The following is a 24,410-nucleotide window of genomic DNA, read 5'->3' as shown; positions in this document are numbered from 1 at the left end:
GTGCCACTTTCTCCAGTCACACTCTCCTCCCGCCTCGCCCTCCCGGTGCTCCGCCCGCAGCGGGGGGCGGCGGGGAGACGGCGAGTCCCCCCCTCGGCCCGTCCCGGCCCGTCCCGCCTCAGCGGCCGCCTCACACGGCCGCGTCCCCACCGCCCCCCCTCAGCCTCCCGCCCTCGGCTGCGCGCGCACCGCGGCTGCTCCTCTCCTCCCTCCTCCCTCCCGGTCTCCCCCCCCCCCCCCCCCGAGCTCTCGCGTTGGCTGTCGGGATCGCTGGCCGCTTTGGTTAATGTCCGCCATGTTTGCCATGGCGCAGGGAGCGGATCGAGCGAGCCCGGCGCGGATCTAGGGCTCCGGGGCGTGCGCTGTGAGCTACGGACGGCCCCGCGGAGAGCTGTTCCGGGGCGGCGGGACCCTCCATGGTGGTGCGGGCCGGGTGCGGGAGCGGCTGGGAGGCGGCGGCGAGGCCGCACTGAAGGCCCCCCCGCCCGCCCGGCCCCGGGGTGTTATTGTGAGGGGGAGACAATGAGCAAACTCTCCTTCCGAGCCCGGGCGCTAGACGCCGCCAAACCGCTGCCCATCTACCGCGGCAAGGACATGCCCGACCTCAACGACTGCGTCTCCATCAACCGGGCTGTGCCGCAGATGCCCACGGGGATGGAGAAAGAGGAGGAATCGGTAAGGGAGCCGCGCAGGGGGGGCACCATTGTTTATCAGACACCCCCCTCCCCTCACGGGAAATAGGCCATTGGCATTCACCAAGCGCACTACGCACGCTCCCCACCGCAGCGCTGCACGGTTCTTATGGGGCCCTGCGTAAAGAGCGCAGCGTAAACTGCTGTCCGACGCCGTAAGCGGGCCCTGCTCCGCCATCTTCTTTGCGTCCCGACTCGCGAGTGTTTTGATTAGTGGGGGGGGGGGGGGGGAGGGAGGCCTTTACGCTAGCGTAAGAGGGAGGAAGGCGCAAGCTGCATCTCTGAATGAGCGAGCGAGCGCTGCGGCCGCAGTTGGCGTAGCGTGCCTTTGCTGCCGCCGCTTCCCTTGTGCGCGGGGAGCGGGAGCGGGGCGGACCGGCGGGAGGGAGGGCGCGGCTCGGAGCGCCGGCCCGCCGAAGCGGCCTGGCGGCGGCCCTGCCGACGGGGAGCGGGACGCTTCCTGACTACGGATTGTCCGCTTCTGCGCTCGCAGGGTCTGGGGCTGGAGGGGACAGCGAGCGGCTTCGGTTTGTAGAGCTCGCTGCCTGCTGCAGATGCTGTGGGAGACATTCTCAATAGTTGCAACGCGTCCTGCTCATACTTTTTCAGAAGAGGTGTTTTGTGTTGCATGGTGTACATCGCATGTCGGATGCATCAGCTGGACGTGTTGCATTAAGTGTTAGGCTTTTAAGCGTTTAGATGATTTCTAAATAAACCAGCAAGTGTTAAAAAATAGATGTGTGATGCTTGCTCTTCTGGTAGTGTTATAGGGGGGAAAAGCTTTTGTCCACTTAAGTAAAGATAAGTTTCTGGGGTTCTTGACGAGCAGTAGTTCAGCACCACTTTGAAAATGCGTGCCCACAGTTCTGGTGTCACTTGAATGTGCTGGTTTGTCTCACTGATCTTTAAACATCGACTCTTGTGCTCCTTAGAGTTGTATAAGGCTGAGATACAGACTGTTGCCCAATCTGTCTGTACTTGTATGTAGAGCCGATAGTAAATGCACCTTCAAGAATTTCTTCAATGAATCCGTGTCTCCGCCTCAGCCAGACCTCTGTGCGTGTGGATTGGCTTTTCGGAGGTTACAGCTGTCAAAGGAGGCTCCATGCCTTTCTGATGGGTTTTCTCACTTGACTGTTGATATTAAAAGGATTCTCTGCCTTACCGTTTTGAGGGTCTTTTTGTTGTATGTTTTGTTTTGTTTTGTTTTTTCACTCATTGTTTTATTATGCGTCATACACTGTGATCAAAACTTCCAGTACTTCCCAAAGAGTAAATTTCTGTTAGAATCCGGGACTGTATTTAAAAGCATCAACAGTGTGGTACTAACAAAGCAATCTTGGAGAGTAATTTGGTTTTCTCAGGCTTTAAAGTCTACTTGCAGTGCTGTGTTTGCATTTAATGTTTATAAAATATGGCTTATTTTTCAAAATGATTGTGTTTTGATAAATCATGTTTTAAATAAACTTGTTAATGGAGAATTGCTGTAAGAGTTCAAGCAAGCAAGCTGCTTGTGGACTGCTTAAATGATTGTGAAGAAGATTAGATTTATACTTCAGTAAAACTGCTTTAGTGTTGTACTAAAATGTTGCTTTTCTCTAAGAAGGAGGTTTATTTTCTCTGCACTGAAATGTGGCTATATTTGATATATTGTGTAATAGTCTCAAGAGGAATAGTCATTGAAGCAATATATAAGCATAGTGCTAGACACATCAGCCAGACAAGATTATAAACTGTACTATTAATAGGTTGTTTAGATTATTGCCGTGTAGTGACAGTTTCATTCATGCAGTAGCCCTTTTCCCAGTGTTGCACAAATAATTCTTTAATGTAAATTTTTGTGGTAGTATGTGGTATGTAGAGCCCTTCTAGGAAAGGCAGTTGTAGATGACAGTAGTTAAATATTTGAGAAATATTTAAACAGCTTTTTATTCATAGCAAATATTGCTATGATTGATTTGATGTATTTTAAAAGGGACTTTTGTGGGGGAGAGAGAGATCCACGTATTTATTTCTGACAGCTCAATTACTTGGGTGTCTCAAGGCCTTTTTTTAGCCCAGACTTTGGCCAGGGGTGCATCTTGTGAAAGGTGTTTGAACCATCAGGGTAGCTGATGATTTACGTTTGCTGTACAAAGACATGGAGCTGATGTTACTCTGGCCTCAGTACGCTGCTTTCCTTGCTGTGCCACCCTGTGTGAAGCGTTGGTGAAATCTTGTAGTACAGTGTATCGTGGGGTCAAATACCATCTTCCAGGTCTGACTTTCACTGAAAATAATTAGTATTTACAGATTTGCGAGATTTAAAATGGTTAAGATTGACATGTCTGTCTGATCTGTTCTTTGCAACCTAGTCTTGCTACTACAGGCATATGATTTGCTTTGTTCATGACTGATATTTTGTGTATACAAAAATGCAGGTTTTGGTCCATGTGTTTTTAATGTGTTTTTTTTTGTGGTGTGGTTTTTTGTGTGTTGTTTTTGTGTGGTGTTTTTTTTTAACTAATACTATTGTTTGGAACATAGAAAGGTTTAAAACCTGGGGGGAGGCTTAATGATTATCACTCACTTCTAGTACTAAAGTTATTTGGACTGTGTATTAAAATGTCATACAGTCACTGTGGTCCCAGACTGGGCAACAATACACACTGCTGGTCATCCCCCTACAAAAAATTATACTTCCCAGTTTGTCAGTATTAGCATCTTTATTTGATGTTTCTTTTGATTTGATCTTGATGAATATTCTGGAACTGTTTGTATTTAAGTATCTTAGAGATTTATATCCACTTGCAGCATTTTACAAATCAGCAGCTCATTTCTTTCACTCAGAGATTCCAGCTGTGAAAGAATTAGGCTTCTGGTCTGTAGCATGTTTACGTTAGCAAGTGTTTATAATTTACCCTAAATTAAACCTGAGGAAGAAAATTGTGTGGGTTTGTTTTGTTTTGATTTGGTGTTGATGGTGTTTTTTTGTTTTTTTGTTTTTTTGTTTTTTTTTTTTTTAACTCATGTAAGAGATTACTATTAAGCAAAAGCAGGAAGATATCCTTTTGTGAGCTTCAGAAACTGAGGAGGAGCATTTCGTATTGTGTTTTTCTGATGAGTAAGAGTTGTATTTCATAATACTAATTAATTGTTTTGGCTAGAAGGGGGAAAAGTTGCAAAATAGGTAAGCCCTGGTTTTGTTTCTTATCGCATAACTCTGTGTTTTTTATTTGAATATGTATTACTGGAGACTGCTGAGTTGCACATTGTAGGGGAAAAATCGTGCTTAATAATGAGGCAAATTCAAGCTGAAGGCTTTCAGAAGTAAATTTACTTGAGTTGTTAGGAAGCTAAAAGCATGGTGGTAATTGATGATACCTAGATTGCCCAGTCAAAGCTATCTGAATGTTCATCTCAAAACTCTTGTTTGAACATACATTCATTTACAGCTAAGTTTGACATCACATGACAAGGCTAAGGTTATAGAGGAAAAAGTGCATGGATAGCAAGTTAAGGACATGGTTTAATGTTATTAAAATGCTGACAGAGTATGAATGAGAAGTGACTTTCCTTCTCAGTCCTTGAGTGATCACCTCAGGATGATTCTTTCACTGATCATTAAATACAATGTTCAATTTTGAGTATTTTGACAGGCTGGAAGTAGTTAACTTGAAGACATTTTTTCTTGCTTTCTCTTCTGCTCATACTCTCTCCATCCCTTAGTTCATTCAGTTTCTGTTGTAACACTAGAAACTTGAAGTGTTCAGCGTCTGGCTTTCAAGGTATCCTGGAGCTAGTGATGCTTCTAAAGCAGCATATTCATTCTTTTATAGCAGAAAGCGTTAACTTTGCACAAGTCATAGTTTTTTGTTTGGATATTTTTGCTGATACAGTGTAACATACAGAGTATTTTTGCTGATACAATGAACTGGAAGAGTTCAATCAAGAGGACTTTGAAATATGTGCATACACACAGAGATATCATTAATCTTATGGCAATACTTGTGTGCTTTTTTTAAAACAAGTTTGTTACAACCCAGACCTACATTCACATTTTCTTGCACATATTCTTATGGCTAAACATTTTTTGTGATTTCTGTTTATAAGATCAAATAATAGTCACTTAATCTTTTCTTGGAGGGGCTTCATTCTACATGCCTGAGCATAAACTTATTGGTATTGGTCGGGGACTTCAAGGGTGCTCTGCTTTTGCCCCTTTTGTCTATTGTTGAAATGGCACACATTTTGCACATTATGTGTTCTTTTGTACATTGCATTAACTGATAGTGTCATTTTTTTATAAGGAGATTAATGGAGTTGTTCATATTACAGCTAATTGTCAACATAAAGGCAAGTAGTCTTGTTTGATACATATTCTACGTACTGAAATTGTGTTGAGTGCCTCCATGCTACCGGCTTGCTTTCTGCAATGAAATCAGAGTTTGGAGCTTGGTGCTTGAGTCTCCCCCCTCCACTCCAGACACACTATTGCATCTTTTATCAGGAAGCATAAGTCTTTTAAAGCTGATTTTGTATATGGAAATGTTACAGATAGCTGTTTTCATAGCATGAATAGATTATTTTCTTTTAATCCCAACTTGGCAGTAATTATTTATACTAAATTATGATTGTTAACCAATAGGTGCCTTAAAATAATTAGCTTAAATTTTATGATGACAATGGTATTTTCTTTTACAGAGAGATGAAATTCTGTTGTTAGTTGTGCTGTTGACATCCATGACTTCTAGGAAGGTGCTTAAATAAATGCAGTCAGGTATTACAGACTCGCACAGAAAGTGTGAGGCTGGAAGGGACCCTGGAGGTCATCTTGGCCACCTGGAGCCTGCTGCTTGGGACCATGTCCAGACGGCTTTTGAATATCTCCAAGGTGGGAGGTATCAAATGTGTGAGGGCTGGCTTAAGCTGTTTATCAGAAGTACCTACCTGGTGCTGTCTGATGCACTCAGGTTTAGGTTTAAAAACATAAATGTACATGAATTACTCCCCATGTGGACAGAACCTATTCTAACTTGAGATTTGTATGTCGGGTGTGCATTCATAACCTGTGGTTGAACCCTCAAAGTTGCTTACAGTTGAGGGGCTTTGTAGAAGAAAGAAGAATCCAGGACACCAGTGTGTAAAATAGAAGGTCAACAGAGGATAACTTCAGTTCAAACCATGCAAATATTATGTAAGACAAAAATCCCTCAAAAAGACTTTACGAAAGTTTAAGTAAGAAACTCAGAAGATTGTACTCCGATGCAAAACTAAGTGAAATCAAAACAGCAGACTTTTCTTAGGAAAGAAGTGGGGTTTGTTTGATTAGAATCAACTGGCTTATGTGTTGGGGAAAAGTAATTCCTGGTAGAAGTTTATTTCTCAGTTTGAATTCAGCACCTTTACTAATTTACTTATTTGGGGTATGTTTGGAGACTTCTGGGATTGCTGAAGTATGTTTGCTAGTAGGTAGCATAATGCTGTATTGTAATCTTTATTCATGGAATGTTAAACTTCAGGTCTATTTATGAGACCTCTTCCCCTGCCTTCAGGTCCTGTGTTTTTCTCCCTCCCTTTGAGACCCATTGCATCATGTAGTGATGTTCCTCACAAGTGCATGTTTCAGCTCCATTTCCCAGCCATTATTTCAGTTTTCAGCTGTGATCCTCTACCCTTTCTGTGCTTTCACCTGCAAAATATTTTTGTGGCTAACAGAAACTTCCTTTCAGTCCACCACTGGTACTTTTTAATGTCCAATTCGATAACGGTATATCAGACTTAACACTAAGTAGGTTGGATTGTGTTAGCTTGACACTGCAGTCAGGATGAAAATAAGCTGTTGATGAATATGAACCCCATCTAAATGCTAGAGTAGCTGAGCATAGTTAACTGGTGAACTGTTAAACTGAGTAGCCTTTGTTTTAATTTGTTCTGGCTGTATTTATGTGGCTGAAGTTAAACAATATAAAGATTTGCTTTTAAGTCTCAAACTCGCAATCGATTTATTAGGGCTTATCACATTAACACCTATCAGCTAACCTGTAATAACTGCTTGTGAGTATAGGCTTAGCCTGTGACAATTGTCAAGTAATTTATCTTGGAGTGTGCTTTTAAGATAGGGCTGAGCCAGATTAACTGTGGTCTGCAGCTAGTAGGGATGGTCTCCTTTTCGGAGTACTGAGGCCCATCTGACTTGGTAATGCGAGGTGAAAGCCCACCGTGGAAAAGTTGAGCATCCTGTACTTCTACGAAAAGTGGTAGGAGCATGCGGGGATAGAAGACTTGGGAATGGAGAAGCCTGAGACTACCACGCTTTTGGTGTCATCCTGAGGTTAGATGGGTTCAGCCATATCTTAAAACCACACTCTTAATTTAGATAAAGTTGCATTTTTGCTGCAGGCTAAAGTCATAGTACGCATGGGGTCAGTTAACACTGGTCCGTGAAATCCGTCCTAACTTGTTTGGGTGCCTGAGTCCATAGTAGAGAACAATGGTATCTGCGTGGACGTTAATTGAGAGTCACACCTCCATTCATTATGCAGGAACTTTCCCTTATAGGTAGGTTTCCTCAGGATGAGGTGTAATTCCATGATGAAAGCTTAGGAGAACATTTTGAAATCTGCCTCTCTGCTCTGTCGCTCAGCTTTGGAACGTCTCAAATATAGGTAGCAATTTTTCCTTTTCCTTCAGTTTAAGAAAACCTCAGAAAGAAATACCTCGGGCAGCTTCAGTTGTGCTTTGAATTACGTGGTGCCAGATTTCATATTGCTCCTGCTTGGCAAAATAGAGCAGTAGTCAGCTTTGTATAATTTTTGTGTTGATTGAGAACAGTTGAGATGTCCCATTTGAATAATTCAGATCAACAGACATTAAATCGGCTTATATTAATCTTGGCTTCAATTATTTTTCATAAGAAAGATAATTTTGATTGGTGCTAGACATTCAGAAGGTTATTTGTAATTCATTTTGCCAACAAAGCTAATAAACTATGCCTTGTTTATACTTATTTGAACAGTTATATGCCTTAGCATATTTATCTAACTGTTCAACTTTTTAAAAGATAAAGAACACATTTGATATTTACATAAACAAAGTTATAGTTAAATCTTAGGTGACGCAAAAGCCATTGGTGGTGAGGATTAATTGTAGAACTGAAGTTCTGTAACAAGTAGAGAACTGAACCAGAACTGGATTACTATGTATGAAAAGGAGAAAGAAGTATAGAAAATAATTTTATGAAACTACAAGTAATATCAGTATAGACTGTCATAATTTTGCATTTAATGTTGACTAGTTCTGAGTCAAAAAAATGAAGTATTTTGGGATATACTATTTTAAAGTTTTGATTTTATTCCATTTTGCAAATTCCTCCTTGTTAATATGTGATAATCACTGTGTAGTGTGACTGAAGGTGTTGGGTTAAAATACTGGCCCTGTCTATAATAGACTGCTCTAAATATAAGGGAGCAAAAGCTTGCAGGAAAAAAAAACTGAGTTCTTATTTTTCCTAATTTACTTTGGTGCAATTCTAATTGTGATTAATACATTTACACCAATAAAATGCCTAATTCTTTAACGTAAAAGGAGAGATTACCACACCTGATTCTGTTTTTTGTGGTGTTTCTTTTTTTTTTTTTAAAAAAACCTTATTTCTGCAGAAATAAGCCAACAAGGAAATGCCTGGAATAAGAATATCAGACTTTATTAGATACAAACATGCCTTTGGTCTATTGTTATTTAAATGCACGCTTCAGAGTGGAAAGAGCAAGTGAGCTGATATCAGAGTTGTATCCTCTCAAATAAGTTACTTGGCAAAGAAAAAAGTCATTCCCCACTGGTAAATGTGTGAGGACAGAACTGGATTGCTTTTGTGTAATAGACTTATTTCTCTGGTTTCTGAAGTTTGGTGTGCTCAACACCTCACCAGTATGTCTACTTCAGTAGAATTTTTCTCTGTAAGGTATTTTCTCATGTTTATGTCATCTTAAATTGTGAGAAGTTAGGGCTTACACAGCTTTCCTTGCGAGACTGTTCCCCAGTTTGTTAGGTGTCACTTTTCCATCAATTTTTCATATCGGTAAACTACTGTTTTCTACATTTTATCTCATCGTGTCCCCTGTGACACACAAAGTAATTCATGTACATATAAATTCTTAGCCAGCTTGTTTATAAATGTTTCCTGCCCCCTTTTCCCTAGTTGGTTTCTGTTTACATTTTAATTTATAATTTGGCTTTCTTAGCTTTCTGCCATTTTTATGGCTGCAACTCACACTTTTTATCTGTTTGACCAGTTTGAGTTTCATCACAAAAACTATTTCTTCTTTGAAGCATCCTTGTAATGTCTGATTCCCCTGAGCTAAACTTAGATATAAACAAAATACTGGATGTCTTGCAGTGGTATCCAATGACTAGATAAGTAAGATAGAGAGACACTGTTATTACAGAAAGTTAAAAAATAATAATATATATGTTGAGTTAAAGGTGTTTGAGTTAAAATGGAATTTTGTAGTTAATTTTTAATAATTTTAATTCCTACCAATGACTGTATGTGCACTTGTGTGTTAACTTTTTTTAAACCTTTTTCTAAGTTGTCCTAACTTTAGAACCAATCTCTGGTATCTCCTTTTTTTTATTACAATATGATGGATTCTGATTTGTTCATCAAGTCGTCAGCACTCTAGGTTTCATCACTTTGGTGAGGACATTTGTTTTAAAAACTCTGTAAAATACAAATTCCCTGGTATTGGTGTGCGTACCTCAGTTAAATAAAAATCCATAATAAGAACTTTGGGTCTTACTCCTGGAAAGAAAATGTTACACACAACTCAGAAGGTTAAATGCATAGTGCAGTAAGAGAGGGAGAGGTACTGTAAGCAACTTGTTCTTGAATGTAAAAGTTATACCCTAAACTTTCCAGGAAATTGTGTGGCTGATGAAGATGAAATAAACAGCCTCATTTGGTACCCAAACTCTTGGTAACTTAACTTCAATGCTAAGGCAGTAAGCTCTGCTTTGACCCCAGGAACCTATTTTTAGTGCATGTCTTTCATTTAAGCAGCCAGACACGTTCACACCTCTTGATCTTTGACTGTTGTACCAGCCTTTAGGCTTCTGATAGGCACCAACAAAATGAGACCCCACTTAACCTGTGTGACATGAGCGAGAACTGATGTTTTGAAAGACCAGATCTTTAATATTAAGGTAATACAGTTTCTTTGCTAACAAATGTCATAGAGCAAGTAGCCTCAGATGTCTTAACCGCATAAGGCTCTTGAGTAGCTTCAAGCGAGGTTTCTGTGCTGGGACCAGAAGCAGCGTGTGTTGTTATGAAGTTGTTGGGTAATGCAAATCTCTAATTGTGGGATGAAGTGAGGCAGCAGCCACTGCTGCACTGCCTTTCCCAGGTCCTCGCGGCCTCCCAGCAGGGAGACAGATCCTGTGGGGAGGTGTTACCAGCTTCTGTTGGAGAACTTCCAGTCTTCCCTCGTAGTGACTACTTCTTCTCCTCTGCAAGGAGCAGTTTTGTGACTCGTTGTCACGTGAAGGTTTTGATGCGTGGAGCCAGGAATTAAACAATCTTTTCTGTGTAAGGTTGCATTTGTTGGGTGATGAATTATAGAAGTGTATCACAAGGAGCTAGATGAAGACTTCTTTCTATGTCTTTTGACTAAATGTTGCAGTACTTGTTCCAATTTTCTCTTAAGGTCATGCAAAGGCATCTTTGGGGGGAAAAAAGGTCCTGCTTTTCAGGAAACATACATTTCTCAAAAAGTACCATATTCAGCCTTTCCAAAAGGAATTTTGAATGATTCAGTTTAGGTAATTGTTATACTATAACAGTAATTCTATTTTTAATAACTCATTTATATTCAAGTTTTGGCAGACTGGAAACTTGTATAAATAAATGTGGCTTTAAAATACAGTGCTTTAGGTTTTTTTTTGATGTTTCATAAACAGTGACAGTTTTGTGTCAATGATATGTTCATAAATAGTGAACAATCATCACTTATAGGAATGAGAGATTGCTCATGTTCTCATACATTACTACTGTTCGACTCAGTAGGGTAATATTTGGGATGTTTCACAGTAGTTCCATGACAATTATTACACAGGATGATTGCAACTGCATTGCTTGCCTTTTCTGCATTAAACTTATTTAGAGATTTTTATTTTGTTTTTTTTTTGTGATGCAAGGTTAACTAAAGAAGCACTTCTCCTATACCTCCATCAGCATCTCATGGGCTAATTTCCACTCTTATTTCCTAGCTTGCCTGTAGTCGCTTTGTAGTGCCTAAATTGGCTTTAGTCAGATTGCCAGAAAGGAAGTGAAGGAATTTTTTGGCATTTTTTTTGTCCAAACTGGATTTTCTTCATTTAGATACACAGCTCCTATGTAGACCTATTATCTAGACACAAAGTGTCATCCGGGGATGTTGGGCTCTGTTAGGTGTTTTTGGTGGCCCTTCTGTTGTATTGTTTCAGCCTACATCAGCATTCTTGAGATAACATTCAGGTGATTTGTCTATAATCGGATGATTTGTATGTAAAGTATTCACAGAGTGGCTTGTCTTTGGTTTTTAGATAGCCCTATCATTGCTTTGTGGAATTACAATGGGTTAAGAACTGGAAAAGGGAAGAAAGTGACAGAAAAGTGGGGGTTTTTCTGTTGACATATTAGTTCATTCACTTCTGAAATAACGGAATGGCTTTAGAGTAGTTGAATAATAAAAACCCGTTCTAGGGAATTCGGTGAATTTTTAGGATGGAGTAGTACAATTGGATTCACTTTGCTGCCGCCTCCTTCGTTGAGCCATCTGTAACAGCAGCTTACAATTAGTATGGGTTTTTTGGCCTGTGGTCATAATTCAGCAGTACGGGAAGGCAAGTGTGTGGCAAGTGGTTCTTGTGATTATTTTAGGGGGGGAAAAAAAAAAAAACAAAAGGCCAGGGGGTATCGTATTGGAAAAACATGATATGGCCAAAAGTAAAACTGAGAAGTGATTCCATGAGCCCTTTCCACTTGTAAAGAGGGCCTTACACCATACCTTCTTCTGCTTCTTGTGGGTTTTCTTGAGCTTCCTTCCACTGAGAGTCAGAAACCCCTTAGGGAAACTGAGAGGAGTTTCAGTCCTACAAAGCAGCTTTGCTTTGGGCACATTGGTTTGAACTCAGTATGTGAATTTTTGTTGTTTGTCCAGCTCTCTGAATTACTTCATAACTAATATAGCCTTTTAAGGGGACGCCATGAAGCAAGAGGAAACAGATCTGATTACTGATTAGATTAATGCTCCATTGGATCAGTAGAAAAAAAAATATGATCAACTTTGCTAATTCACTAAAATGTTTGCTTTTCAAAATAAATTGGAAATGAAGCAATGAGTTTCTCCTAAGATACTCATTGCTGTCTCAAGAGTGAAAATGGCAGTGGTGCAGACAGGTTTCCTGCTCCGTATAGGACTCCTTGTTTCAGTTAACTGTTTTCCATCCCACGGCAGAGGGAGGGGAAAGAAAGGAAAACAGCTCTGTAGGTATTTTCCCTTTCTTTTACCCCCCTCTTAAGCCTTTCAGCTGCTTAGATCTACTTTCAGTTATTAGAGCAAGAAGTCAACCATACTTCAGATAATTGGTCATTTTGTTTATACTAAATTGACATGTCCAGGAATCTCTCTCTTTATTTTAAAAAAAAAAAAAAAAGCTTTGCCAGTAAGCTACTAACAGCTCAAGAAGAGGTTCATCCGATTGGTGTTGTGGAGACAAATGAATCCTTCTTGATAGAAAATATCAAGCTTTCTGCACTGGGGAGGATAAATATTCATTAGCCGTGGTTTTTCTGGCACTTTAGGATTGAAAGGGTTAACCGCAGAAGAAAACAAAAGATGGTGCCTGAGTTTACACTTTTGTCTTGGAAATCTTTATAAAAAACGAGAAATCTTTATAAAAATATGGGGGGAGGTGTGTGCATGGAGGGAGTAGATAGGGCTGTGGCTTTAGAAAGGGGAGAGGCCTTTGAGCTTCATGACACCTTTTTCTGTAAGTGTTGTCAACAGGTGTTAATAGCTGTGGTTGAGACTTCGCAAGATGAGCCTGCACATTTTGGATTAAAATGCTATACTTTTTGGTTTTGAATCTCCGTATTAAATGTAAAAATGTCAATTAATTTGTATATCCTAATTTGAATATAATGTTAAGCAAATAGGATCTCTAGGCTTTAGTAAGTTTTCTTTGTTTTCTTTGCTTAGTTCTGTTCTTGGTTGCAGGTAGATTGGAAGGCTTGACTCTAGGTTGGCCTAGAAATAGCTTATTTTGAGTAGGTAAAGCTGTTAATAAATTCACTTTTCTCTTCCATCATACTTATAGTGGAGCACTATGGAGTTAAAGCCATCTATCTTGTTAAGAGAGTTGATTTTAACAGCTAAGCTGTGGTATATTATGTTTTGTTTCCCTTAAGTCTCGGTAACATCTGTCAAGATACTTCTTTCATTAAAGTCTACAGTGTTGCAAATATCTAATGTAAATTGTCTGCCTGAAGCTCTGTTGTGAAAGGACTGGCAAAGAGGAAATTCTTTTCTTAAATAGTGTCAGAGTAAACTGTAATATGTTTCATTACTTTCTACCTCATAGGGTAAATGTAAATATTAGTAAGTGAATAAAATTGGTGAAATAACCTTTTAAAGAGTTGTAGCATTGTTTGTATGGTCTAGTTTTAAGGAATGAAGGAGGGAACAGATATGTTTAGTTCTCAAGGTTTGTCTTCTGGGGTGTCTGTATCCAATATGGAATTGCTCATTGCAGTTTCATAATTAAGACAGATCAGCTTTTCAGTGTGAAGAGGGTATTCAGCCATAGGCATCTCCAACCATGCTCATCCAAAAAACTAGCACATGTATTTAAAGTATGATAAACACTATTTCAGAGAGAGTACTGTGGGGGATGGCAACAGGGAACTTAACAGATAAGGAAAAAAACAAACTGGTCTGTAGGATCCAAGTCCTCTGTTTTGCAGGAGCAGAATAAAAGGGAGTATATTGGTAAATACAGTTCTAATGGGTAAAAATAATGTTGAGTATTGATCACTGTTTCCCTTAAAGCTTAACAAAAATAATCTTTAGGAGAATGTTACCTGTTGACTTATTACTATTGTTGAACTTTTTTTCATAGTGAAGAACCTCCCAGATAGAAAGTTTAGAAAGAACACAAAACCTGTGGTATTTCAGGGGTGAAAGGACATAGCAGTGAAGGTACTTTGCTCTGATTCGGACTTTGAGCCTGATTCAGAACATGTGCAACCAAAGCTAAGTATTTTTAGGTGCCAGTGTTGTAGGAGTTTTTGGTTTTCCCCTCTGAGGAAAAATTAAAGCAAGGATTGCAGTGTCTCAGTATGGGTTCAGAGGCGTGATTTCAAGTCTTGTTCTGAACTAAAGCTGATACTTATTCTCTCTGTCAACTCTGTTGTGAATGGCTGTCAAGTCATTTGGATCAGAGCTTCGAAGGTGGGGGTGTGAGACTGCTAGGTGCAGTGCATTCTTCTGTGCTGCTCCATGCGGAATGAGTGGATTCATGCTGGCAGGACAGGCTGTCTACACCAAGGAAAACATACTGGATTCTGTAAAGCCAGTGACTTGAGCAATTTGCTGTAAACTGTTGTCAGTACAGTGATTGTACAGTGAAGTACTTGCATGGCTAAAGTGCATCTAAAGAGATGAATCTTTCACTTGGAGAACAGTTTTGTTTTAACGCATAAATATACTAGAGCAGCAGTATTACATATACTAAACATTTAGATACTTCTGTTACGCTGTTAGTTGAAGAAATAGGACTATCTAAGCTGTATTTGTTTGAAATATTTTAGTCATACTAGTGAGAAAGGTTTGGATGTGCTTTTTAAGGAATTAGTGGGTAATAACTCTTTGACAGGTACTCCTTTTTATTCCTATGGCAGCATGTTCTGTTTGCTGTCATCACTGTTTCCTCTAACGTTCAGTTATTTTGCATGAGATCTTTTTATCTCCCCTACTTCAGAATGAAGTACAAGTTAAAATATGGTGTATGTCTTTCAAAACCGTAAGTAAAGGTGAAAAATAGACAAAAAGTTGTATTGGTATACTAGTTACTAAATCTATCTTTAAAGACGCCTTTTCAGGTTTAATAAAGCCATTTAAGTAGACCAGCTTTCATATAAAAGTCTTCAGAGTTTGTTTAAACAGAACTGTTTCAGGAGTTAAAATTTTTACTTTCCTTAACTTCATGTTCAGCAGAAAGATTCCCCCCCCCCCCCCAATTTTAAAAATTACATTGCTTATCTGCCTCTTGAAGCTCTATTGTTTGATGAGTAACAGTAATACTGTTAAGACTTTTCTGTTTGAAAGCTGTGTTATGCTTGAAGGCTTTTTATAGTAAAGTGAGTACTAACACCTATTGTCAGATTTTCCTTGGGAACTCTTTGTACGCTTACTAGCAGTGTTAAAAAAACTGAGAATCTGAATTACTCATCTGCACTGTTTAATGGGCTATGGAGCCAAAAGATGTTTTGAATTTTGGTTCCTGTGTGTCCTTCGCTACTTTTTCTGAAAGTTAAACCTTATTTACCCATTCATTACTGAGGCCACTGTGGACTAGTGTGGCTTCTCTACAAGTTATTTAATCCTGTTTTAGAAAAGTGCCTGGGTTTGTTGTATTTTGAGGGTGTGGTAGGGAACTATAAGTTGGTTCAAGTTTCAGTTGATTGGCTGTGTACAGAATGCATCCTCAGCAAACTCGTTGATGATTCGACGTTAGGAGGAGTGGTTGGATTGCCAACAGCGGAGCAGCCATCTTTGTGGATGCTGAGAAACTTGAGGACTGGCCCAGCTGAAACATTGTGAAGCTGAGTTAGGGGAAGTGCACAACTTAGGTACCTGGGGCAGACTAATAATGCTGTGCATCCGTACGGGCAGGGAACTGCCTGGCTGAGGAGCAGCACTATGGAAAGAAAGGGCCAGGCGACGGGCCACTGGTGTGTGCACACCGTGTGACTAAGGCATGCTGTAGACTGGGCTATGTTAGGAGGAGTGTGGCTACCAGATGGGGAAGTTATGATGCTCCTCCACTTGTCAGTGGTGAGGCTGCTCTTGGAATGCTCTTTCCTGTTACGCTGCTTTCCCCAGATTTCTCAAAGATTTTGAGAAACTGGAAGATAATCTGTCAGTGGGCTGCCAGACTGGCTAAAAGCTTAGACTGTAGCTACTCTGAGGAGAGGGTGAGGGAACTGCTCTTGTTACTTCTGGCAAAAGAGGGTTAGTACGTCACTGAAACAGGTTACTTAGAGGGACTGTGGAAACTGGAGGTTTTCAGGACTTGAAAAAGTCATGGCTGACCTATCTAGTGTTGGACATAATCGTCTTCAAGTGGGAGTTGGACAGATAACCTCCACAAGTCCTTCCTAACAGCATTTCTGTGGCACTCCTGTGTACTGTGTTGTTAACTGTTAGGAGACAACTCTAGGGCCATCATTTGAAAGCAACACAGTAATGAAACAAATTTTATTTCAGTTGAATTACCTACTCAGCACTGTGAAGCTCTCCAAGACACATTTTAATGGTAGAGTGACAGATTTACTCAGTATGTAGTAACTCAAGCAGATCACACCAGATATTTGATTGCATGCTTGTCTTAATTCTAATAGCTTTCACTTGGGAACCTGATAGTTTGATTTAATGTTGCTTCATCTGCTACAGGAGATTCCCCAAGCTGCTTTTCCAGTCACTGATTTTTTTTATATTCTAATTTTGCAGAAATTGCATTATTTGCGTTTCTGCAAGATCTTAGTATTTAAGAGGGTGTACTTTATTAAATATCATTTACATATTTTTAAAGATTTGCTTTCATTCACTACCTTTTTTTTAAATAATGTTCTGTAGAATTAAAGAGGAAGAAATCCTGTTCTTGAGAGAATTTACCAAGTGTGTAGCACAGAATCTCTGTGTGCAAGACTGCCATGTCTGCCAGACTGCGTTGCAATCAAGTTATCGAAATGCTGGCTGGTTCTCCTGTTTGTGGTGTTGATGCCTGGCCTCTTGCAAGGCAGGATAGTCACTGATGTTAATCGTGGGGAGGGGTACCCCAGAAAACCAAAGGAGGAGATGGAGTAGCAAAGTCTGGGGTTTTCTTTTCTCTTTTTTTTTTTTTTCCCTCCTTTCTTCCCTGTTCAGAACAAATACTCTTTCCAGCAGTCAGGTGTGGGGGAATGGCTAGAGGATAACCTGAAGCCCCTGGAATAGGCAAGGTAAGGTTGCATAGGTCTATGACAGAGCTGAGCTTCAATTTCAAGTTGATATTCTGCTGTGTCATCCTCCCTCCTCTCAAATTTTGGAAGCTGGAGGCAAGAACTCTGCGGTGGTGGTGAATGGTGAAAGGAGAACGAAACTTACAGGCTCCTGGTTCCGCTAGGGACTAGTAGTTAATCTGCTAGGAGACTGCAGTTTGCTTGTTTTGTGTTCGACTTACACAGATGGAGAACTTGTGACTTAACTTTCCTAAGTAAAAGGCTGTGGTCATGTAAGATCTCGTCCTGGTGAAGACTACCACTCTTCCTCTTTGCTGGACACGCAGAAGGCAGCAGGTGCCACCTTAGCCATTGGGAGTCTTAGCATGAGACATTTTTGTAATGGTTTAAATGAGTAGACTGCACTGGAGGGTCTGAAGCATACACATACACGCTGTACAGCTGCCAGCCGCTGGCTCAAGGAGGGAGACAGCGAGAGGGGTAGCATTCAAAATCATCCCGTCATCTGACAGTCTGCCAGACAGGCTCCTCTGGTCGCTGGTCAGTTCCTATCAGGTGTTCTGCAGACTGCACGGAAATGGTACATGGGCGGTAGCATGAATCAGAATACTGTGGTTGTGCTGGTTGTCTTTGCCAAAGTTTAACATGAGTATTCATGAAAAATCTTTAAGAGAAAAGTTGCAGGTTAGTGCTAACTTGCAGCAGTAGATGGGTTTCACTGAGTTCACTGATAAAATTATGTGTGAAAAAATCTTTGTAAACTAATACATTTATTGTGATCTTTATTTCACTTGAAATGATTCTGTAGAAATTCTTACTCTTGTCCTGTAAGAATAAAATGAAGTGATACCTGTTTAGGGAGTCCGTGCTTTACTCTTTCTATTGCTCTTAACTAGCTGAACTTCTAAAGAAAGCAAGCCAGTAAGAATTGCTGGGTAGACAGGAATGATGAAATTAGCTTTTCTTTTGATTTGAATCTGTTGCTTATAATACTTTAAAGGACTTACTATGCATACGTTAACTGATCTTGTATAAATTTTCTCTGTGGCAGGTTTTGATGGGTTTGGCTTATACCAGCCCTAATTTTCTGCTAAGGTTATTTTGTGTAGTTTGAATGTGTGACTTTTCCCAGTCTGGTAGAAGGTGTGTGCTATTGTCTGAGCAAAGGGTTCTTTTCATCTGTTCGTAGTCCTGCCTTACTTTCACTGGAGCTCTAAGATTCCAATCAGTTAGGAACCCCACGGTATACTAAATAATGGAGAAACCATCTTTTCCTGTCTCTAACCTGGAGGCAAGCATCCTGCTGTCCTCTAAAATACAGTAAAGCCTCAACTCTCTTATCTGGGTCTCTTGTAGAACACCAGAACAACAGTAGGAGAAAAGGATGACTGTCTTTGTATGCCGTTCTATATACTGATACCTAAATAAACAAACTCATATATTTTCCTCTTGCAGGAACATCATTTGCAACGGGCTATCTCAGCGCAACAAGTTTTCAGAGAAAAGAAAGAGAGCATGGTTATCCCAGTCCCTGAAGCGGAGAGCAATGTCAACTATTACAATCGTTTGTATAAAGGAGAGTTTAAGCAACCAAAGCAGTTCATTCACATTCAACGTAAGTTAACAACTGTTGGTTTTGTTTCCCCTGCGCCCGCTTTATTTAAATTGAGTAATCTTCAAATAGTCTTGAGGACAAACTTTCTACAATATTCAGAAAGTGGGAGGACTCAAAAATCCAAGGGGGATTTACATATATTAAATCCCAATATCTCTTCTCAAGTTCTGGAAGAATTTAAGGTTGAAGGTAAATGTGAGGTTTTTCCTGCTGTATTTGTTTATGGGCTCTGTGCTGATACCGTATCTCCGTGTACGGTAGCTGGCAGGCCTTATCCTGTCTATTAGTCATCCAGTATTGTTGATCAAGCCATTCTTTTTTTTTTTATTATTTTTTCTCCTAATTCTGCGAAGGAATAACTGAACTAGCCTAGCTGCCTCCTAGTTGCTTATACTAATGCAGGGAATGGAAGAGGGGTTGTCTTGCTCACTCAGTGAGTCCCAAATGCCTGTTAACTGAAAAGTTCTATATAAATGGAGATCAATAAAATAGAAGAGTTTTTGTAATGAAATCAGCCTTTGTTCTACTGATTGTAATAGAGTTCTTGAAGGTTCAGTTTCAGCTGTGCTAACAGTGGAGTTCAAGCTATTCACTGTAGCATGGATGTATTCTGGGCTATGGGTAACAGTTATTTTTCTCTGCTTTTTGCTAAATCTGTTTAGAGTTCCTTTTCTGTAGGGAACTCTGAGCTTATTTTGTAGATAAAAGGAAGTATTCTTTTGCATGAGTTTAGCTTCCTGTGTCTTAAAAGATCTAATTAATTAATCTAAACTTGTAGTTAATTATAGAGATCTCTGGATTAATTTTAACACTTTTTTTGGTTGATGTTCTGTTGACAAGTGAGACACGTTTATAGTTCAGTTGTTCCTTGGCACACAGATCATGTTTGTCCTTTGCAGCATGTGGTTCTAGGGGGTTATTTTGTGACTTGGACTTCTCCCAGGAGTCATCCTCATAGCAAAACCTTGGATTCAATCATTGCAGTGGCTTGTCAGTCCTTACGGTGAAGCCCAAATTCAGTCCTGGGTCTCTGCAGAGAAAACTCTTCTTGTCACAGATTCATGTTTTTCGTTGTTAGTCGTATTGGAAAGACTATTGACAGGGGTACGCTGAAGCACCTTGAACAGGAATGTGGTCCTCAGTTGTCAGTTTTGGGGTTTGTGCAGACAGTATTGATTTTATTGAACTTCATCTTGCCAGGCAGAGTGTTGATAATCTGTTCCTCACACCCTGTTTTCCGGCTGCCTCAACAAGAGGCTGTTGATCTGCATGTAGATTTGAGCAGAGAAAGCATTCTATGTTTGTGTGTCATCTGCTTGTAAACACGACTGAAATTGAAGTTAGGCAAAGATACTTAAACCCAAACCCAACTGTATATTGAAGATCCTTGCATCATTTCTCACCAACATGGTGAAGACTCCTATTTTTTCCATGTATTTACAAAATGAGAGATTTTTGGAAATAACATGCTCAAGATTCTCTGTGATATAGTAGAGATCATACTGCTAATGTGAGAAATGAGCAAAAGGAAATTGATTAAATATTTCTCTCCTTAATGGAAGAAACAAACCTGCAAGCAAGGCAGGTTGAATTAACTGAAATGAAGCTGCTGAATAAGGAATGTATTTTATTCTTTTCTTTGTTGGACGTTGCCAGAAACATTGTAAATATTGTTAATAAACATGTCTAAAAGTGTTATATGTATTATGCCAAAATGTTCTTTGTCTTGTTGAGACTCACAGTCTTTCTGGACAGAACTACAGAAGGTATTTGAGCTGAAGATAAACATCAGATACTGCTCCAAGATAATTTTTCCTACATATTCTGGTTGGAGTAGGTGTGATACAAGGCAGCTTTATGCTACGTAAACTGCTTAGGAATTCTGTTTTCATGCTAAAAGCACAAAGAGCAACAATACTTATTTTGGCCAGGGAAGTTAGGTAAACTGATAGAAGCCAAGAGGCCACGTACTGTAATCCATACTTCCTGGTGGTTATGACTAGAAATTTATGAGTAAACCTAAATAATTTTGCAGTTCATCTGTAGCCCAGGTTTTTAATATTTTTAATTTCACTAGTATAATTCTTTTATTTAGACCAGTGGTTCCAAGCAGGGAAAAGTTAATTTCTTTGTGAGGCTTGGAATTCATGAATAAGCATGGATTCCAGGCATTATTGGACTTAGGTAGCACCAATTCAGCTGACTTTGAACTGAATATAAACAAAAGCCTTGAACTATTCTAATTATTCCAGTATGCTTAAAAATTTTCCAAGAATGTTTGTAGTTTCAGTAGCATGGAAATGCATTGTAAGTTATTAATATGCAACAAAGAGAATAAGTTAGTACACTTGTACCTATGCTAGAATTAAGCTAAGTGAGTTAAGTGGGTGTAAGATAATTAGTGTCCCAAACAGAAAAAATAAGAATGGAGCAAAAAATAATTGTTTTTTTATATATATATAAAAAATATAATATATATGTATGTATTTTACCTATGTGTGTACATAAAGGGTAATGATACCAAACTAATGCTTTATCATAAGTAACGCAGCCAGATTGTTCAAATAATCTTCATTAAGTTGTATGGGATAAACTCCAGTCACTCTTTAAATTTAAAAAAAAAAAGTGAAGTGCGTGTATTTCACATAATTGAGAGTTGCCCGTTTTTTATTCATTGTGTGTTCCACGTTTTTAGAGGATGCTGTAGCCGGATCTGTTCAGGCTGTGGGCTCGCAGCCTGGATATGTAAAATGGGTATTTGCGTGATACCTCCCCTGCTGGGGTATTTCGGTGTGGTGGGGAGTGCTGGAAGCTCTGTTCCAGTCAAGTGCTACGGACTTGCTGTTGAGGTGGTGTTTTGCTGCTCTTTGGATATAATTACCATGATGTGGTCCTTCATTTGCTCTTGGTCAGCACAGATGTATCTGCTGCCATTAGGATCAACACTGCCCACTCCTTCCTTACTGCGTTTCTGGTGGCAGTTGTGTTCACAGGCGAGCTAACTCTGAGAAGAAAAGCTTTCTGACAGAAAGCTTTCTTTAGTTTTTTTGGTTAGATGAACCTCCATATTTATCAGTTTTCTGTTTTGGCTCATTGCATGATGGTTGGTGTTGGCACAAGCAAGGTGGTAGGAACGTGGCTTGCTGGGGAAGGAAGCTAGTGGAACCGCTTGTTTCAGTGGTAACTCACTCCTATGTCAGCTTAAAATGACTGTGGAACCACAGCCTTAATTTAGTTAGCTAAATGAAATCAGCTAATTTAGTTAAGTTAAACCCAATTTAATGTAACTTAACTTAAAAACAAATTGCATTTCTGTAAGTTGGTATAAACTGAGTTCCTAGGGAAGCTCAGGTAAACAAAAGCAAATCCCTGTGACAGGTACTGCCATCAGGAGTGGTTAAAGTGGCAGAGGATGTAAACTAGGATGTTGGTTTTGCAACAGCAATTAGCAAGCCAACAAGTTCTGAGCATTCATATGAGGTAAACTTTACTGGTAGGATCACCGGGGCCCTGTCCGACAGTGCACTGTAGAAACATGCAGTTTCTACATGGAGAAATGCAGAAGTTTTGGAGTAGGAAAACTAGATTCATCAGTCAATCACAAGAATCTCCCAGGAACTACTAGGAGGAAGGGATATAGATGATCCATTTTTAACTATGTGAACTAGCAGATTGGTTGTTCTCAAAATGCTAACTAGTAGCAGGTCATCTGAAGTATAGTGCTTTCTGTAGCTGAGTATAGTTCTTCACTAATTCTTGCAGGCGTGAATGAACAGTTGCATCTGTTGCTATGGCAGGGGCAGAAACAGAGCGTGGTGATGGATAGTTATATCACGCAGCACATAAACCACCTGTGTCTTGTGATGGCTTTTGAAGCCAGCAAGCTGCCATGCGAGAGGCCAACTCCAGGATGAAAAATGGCTTTTTCTGGAACCAGTACAGTTCACTCAGTGTTTGGGAAAAGAAGAAAACTGGTGATTAAGGATGTCACTGAAAGTATGTTTCAAAGAGCAGCGATGGACAAACTTCAGGGAAGGAGGACGCTTCCATAAGTGTCCCAGAGCTTGGGGCTGATTAACTCCTTATGATTGCATGCAGCAGTTAAAGGAAGAGTGATAGCCTTGCATTTCCTGAGGCTCGTAGACCTTCACAGGCTGCTGAGACTTGGTGGCCTTCCTGTCTGCATTCAAACAGGAGGTGGAATGCAAGTATTGCTTCTGCTGCTTCAGTGTCATTAGTCTGCGGCCTCCGTGTAAACCCCCTTTCTTTGAAAGTGAACTATATTGATAACTACAGGTCATGACAAATAGTATGAGAAGCATTGCTAGCAGAAGAAAAGCATTGCTAGAAGGTATGAAAAGCAGGATATGTGACAAGGGCTACTACTATTCTCACAGTACCGGTATCTTTTTGTGTAAGAAAATGAGACTGGATTTATTCGATGTAACTTATTCCTGGCAATTACGTGTTGGATACCTTTTGTCTTGTCATTTTGATTATTTGTCAAGATAAGTTTGTAGAGTTGAAATTCAGGGTGTAGTTTTGGTTTTTGTTTTTAAGGATTACAGGTTTTTTCCCATTTTCCAGTTTTTCCGCACTTCATTTGTTACTCATGAAGACTCAGAATGACTGCTAAGAGAGCTGATCTTTTATAAGCAAATAATTCAGTACTATGTATGAAGTTAGGTGGATTTGACATGTTACTTAGCCAGTGGTTCACAGGGGCAGATGGACCAAGAACTTTTCAGTGACTCTTCTTTCCTCATAGTGGAAATGAAGGCAAGCTTACTGGCACCGCTTACAGTGTACAGGTGAACAGCATCATGTCTTCTCTGTCATAGGGATCCTCCTGCTCACTGATATTCTGGTTTAGAAAAATTAACTTGAAACATTTCGTTCGCAGGGGATTGCTGAATTATCTACTGACAGGTAATAGATTGACTTTTTTTGAGTGCAAGATCAACATCTGTCTGAGGGTAAACAAGCAATACCTTTTCTGGACTTTAATGGTTTTCTGTGCATTCTCACATCATCTGTGAGAATATGGTTAAATACCTGCTTTTTGGGGTAGAGACACCTGCTTTATTGTTAGGGGAGCTCTTCCAAAATGATGGGAATATATGGTATAGAAAACTTTGGCCACCTCCTTTGAGCAGAGCTGTTTGAATGTGATTTCACAGCGTACATTAGGACTGTAGTAGTTTTGTAGGCTCTGGGGATGGTCTTGGACAGGGGAAACTTTTGCAATTTCCTTACTGGTGAAAGTGGCAGTTTACACTTAAGAGATCATCGAATTACAGATTGTAGTGGAGGGGAAGTGCAATATTGGGCTTCATTCCGCAGGAGCAGGAGAAGTGTGAGCTGCCAAGGTTGCTCTTGCCTGGGAGAGCTCCGAAGTGTTTTGCAACTCCAGTGAATAACAGGGGGAGTCAGACATACTCGGTCCACGCTTGAACAGTGGTCAGTGCTGTATGAGAGAGAAGCTTTGGGGTGGAGGTAAGGAGTGTGAGGGTTACAGCTCAGGTGGGACAATTCACCTCATTTCAGCATATGGCTGATGTGACGCGCTATTGGTGAACAGGAGAAGCTGGAGCAAAGCTTACGGGAGCCGAAGGCGGTACGTAGCAGACTGGTTTCATCGAGTCCAGCAGTGATACTGGGCAGCTAGTTCATTGATATTTGGCTAGTCGCTGGCTGTTCAGCCCTTTGAACAGGATTGTGCAGCAGTCACCCCAGGTACTGTAACAGTCTCTCTCTTCTCTCAAGTGCATAGTCTTGCCTGGTGGTGTTTTTAATACAGTTTTACAGAACTAAGAGTTTTAAAAAAAAAAAAATCTGGGTCAGTTTTTATCTCAAAACT

The 24,410-nt window shown here is 40.1% G+C and overlaps 1 protein-coding gene across 1 annotated transcript in view; it reads left to right on the top strand.

Moving 5' to 3' along the window:
- Positions 1-275: 275 nt before the first annotated feature.
- The window catches only part of EPC2 (enhancer of polycomb 2), a 49,450-nt gene continuing 25,315 nt past the window's right edge, over positions 276-24,410 (top strand). Inside the window, exons 1-2 of the mRNA XM_075152681.1 lie at positions 276-675; positions 18,391-18,550. Coding sequence (XP_075008782.1) covers positions 523-675; positions 18,391-18,550 — 313 coding nt within the window. The 5' untranslated portion in view covers positions 276-522. The remainder of the gene's footprint in view (positions 676-18,390; positions 18,551-24,410) is intronic.

Source organism: Calonectris borealis, chromosome 6 (assembly GCF_964195595.1).
Source record: "Calonectris borealis chromosome 6, bCalBor7.hap1.2, whole genome shotgun sequence".
Lineage (NCBI taxonomy): Eukaryota > Metazoa > Chordata > Aves > Procellariiformes > Procellariidae > Calonectris > Calonectris borealis.
This window is presented reverse-complemented; position numbering and strand designations above follow the sequence as displayed.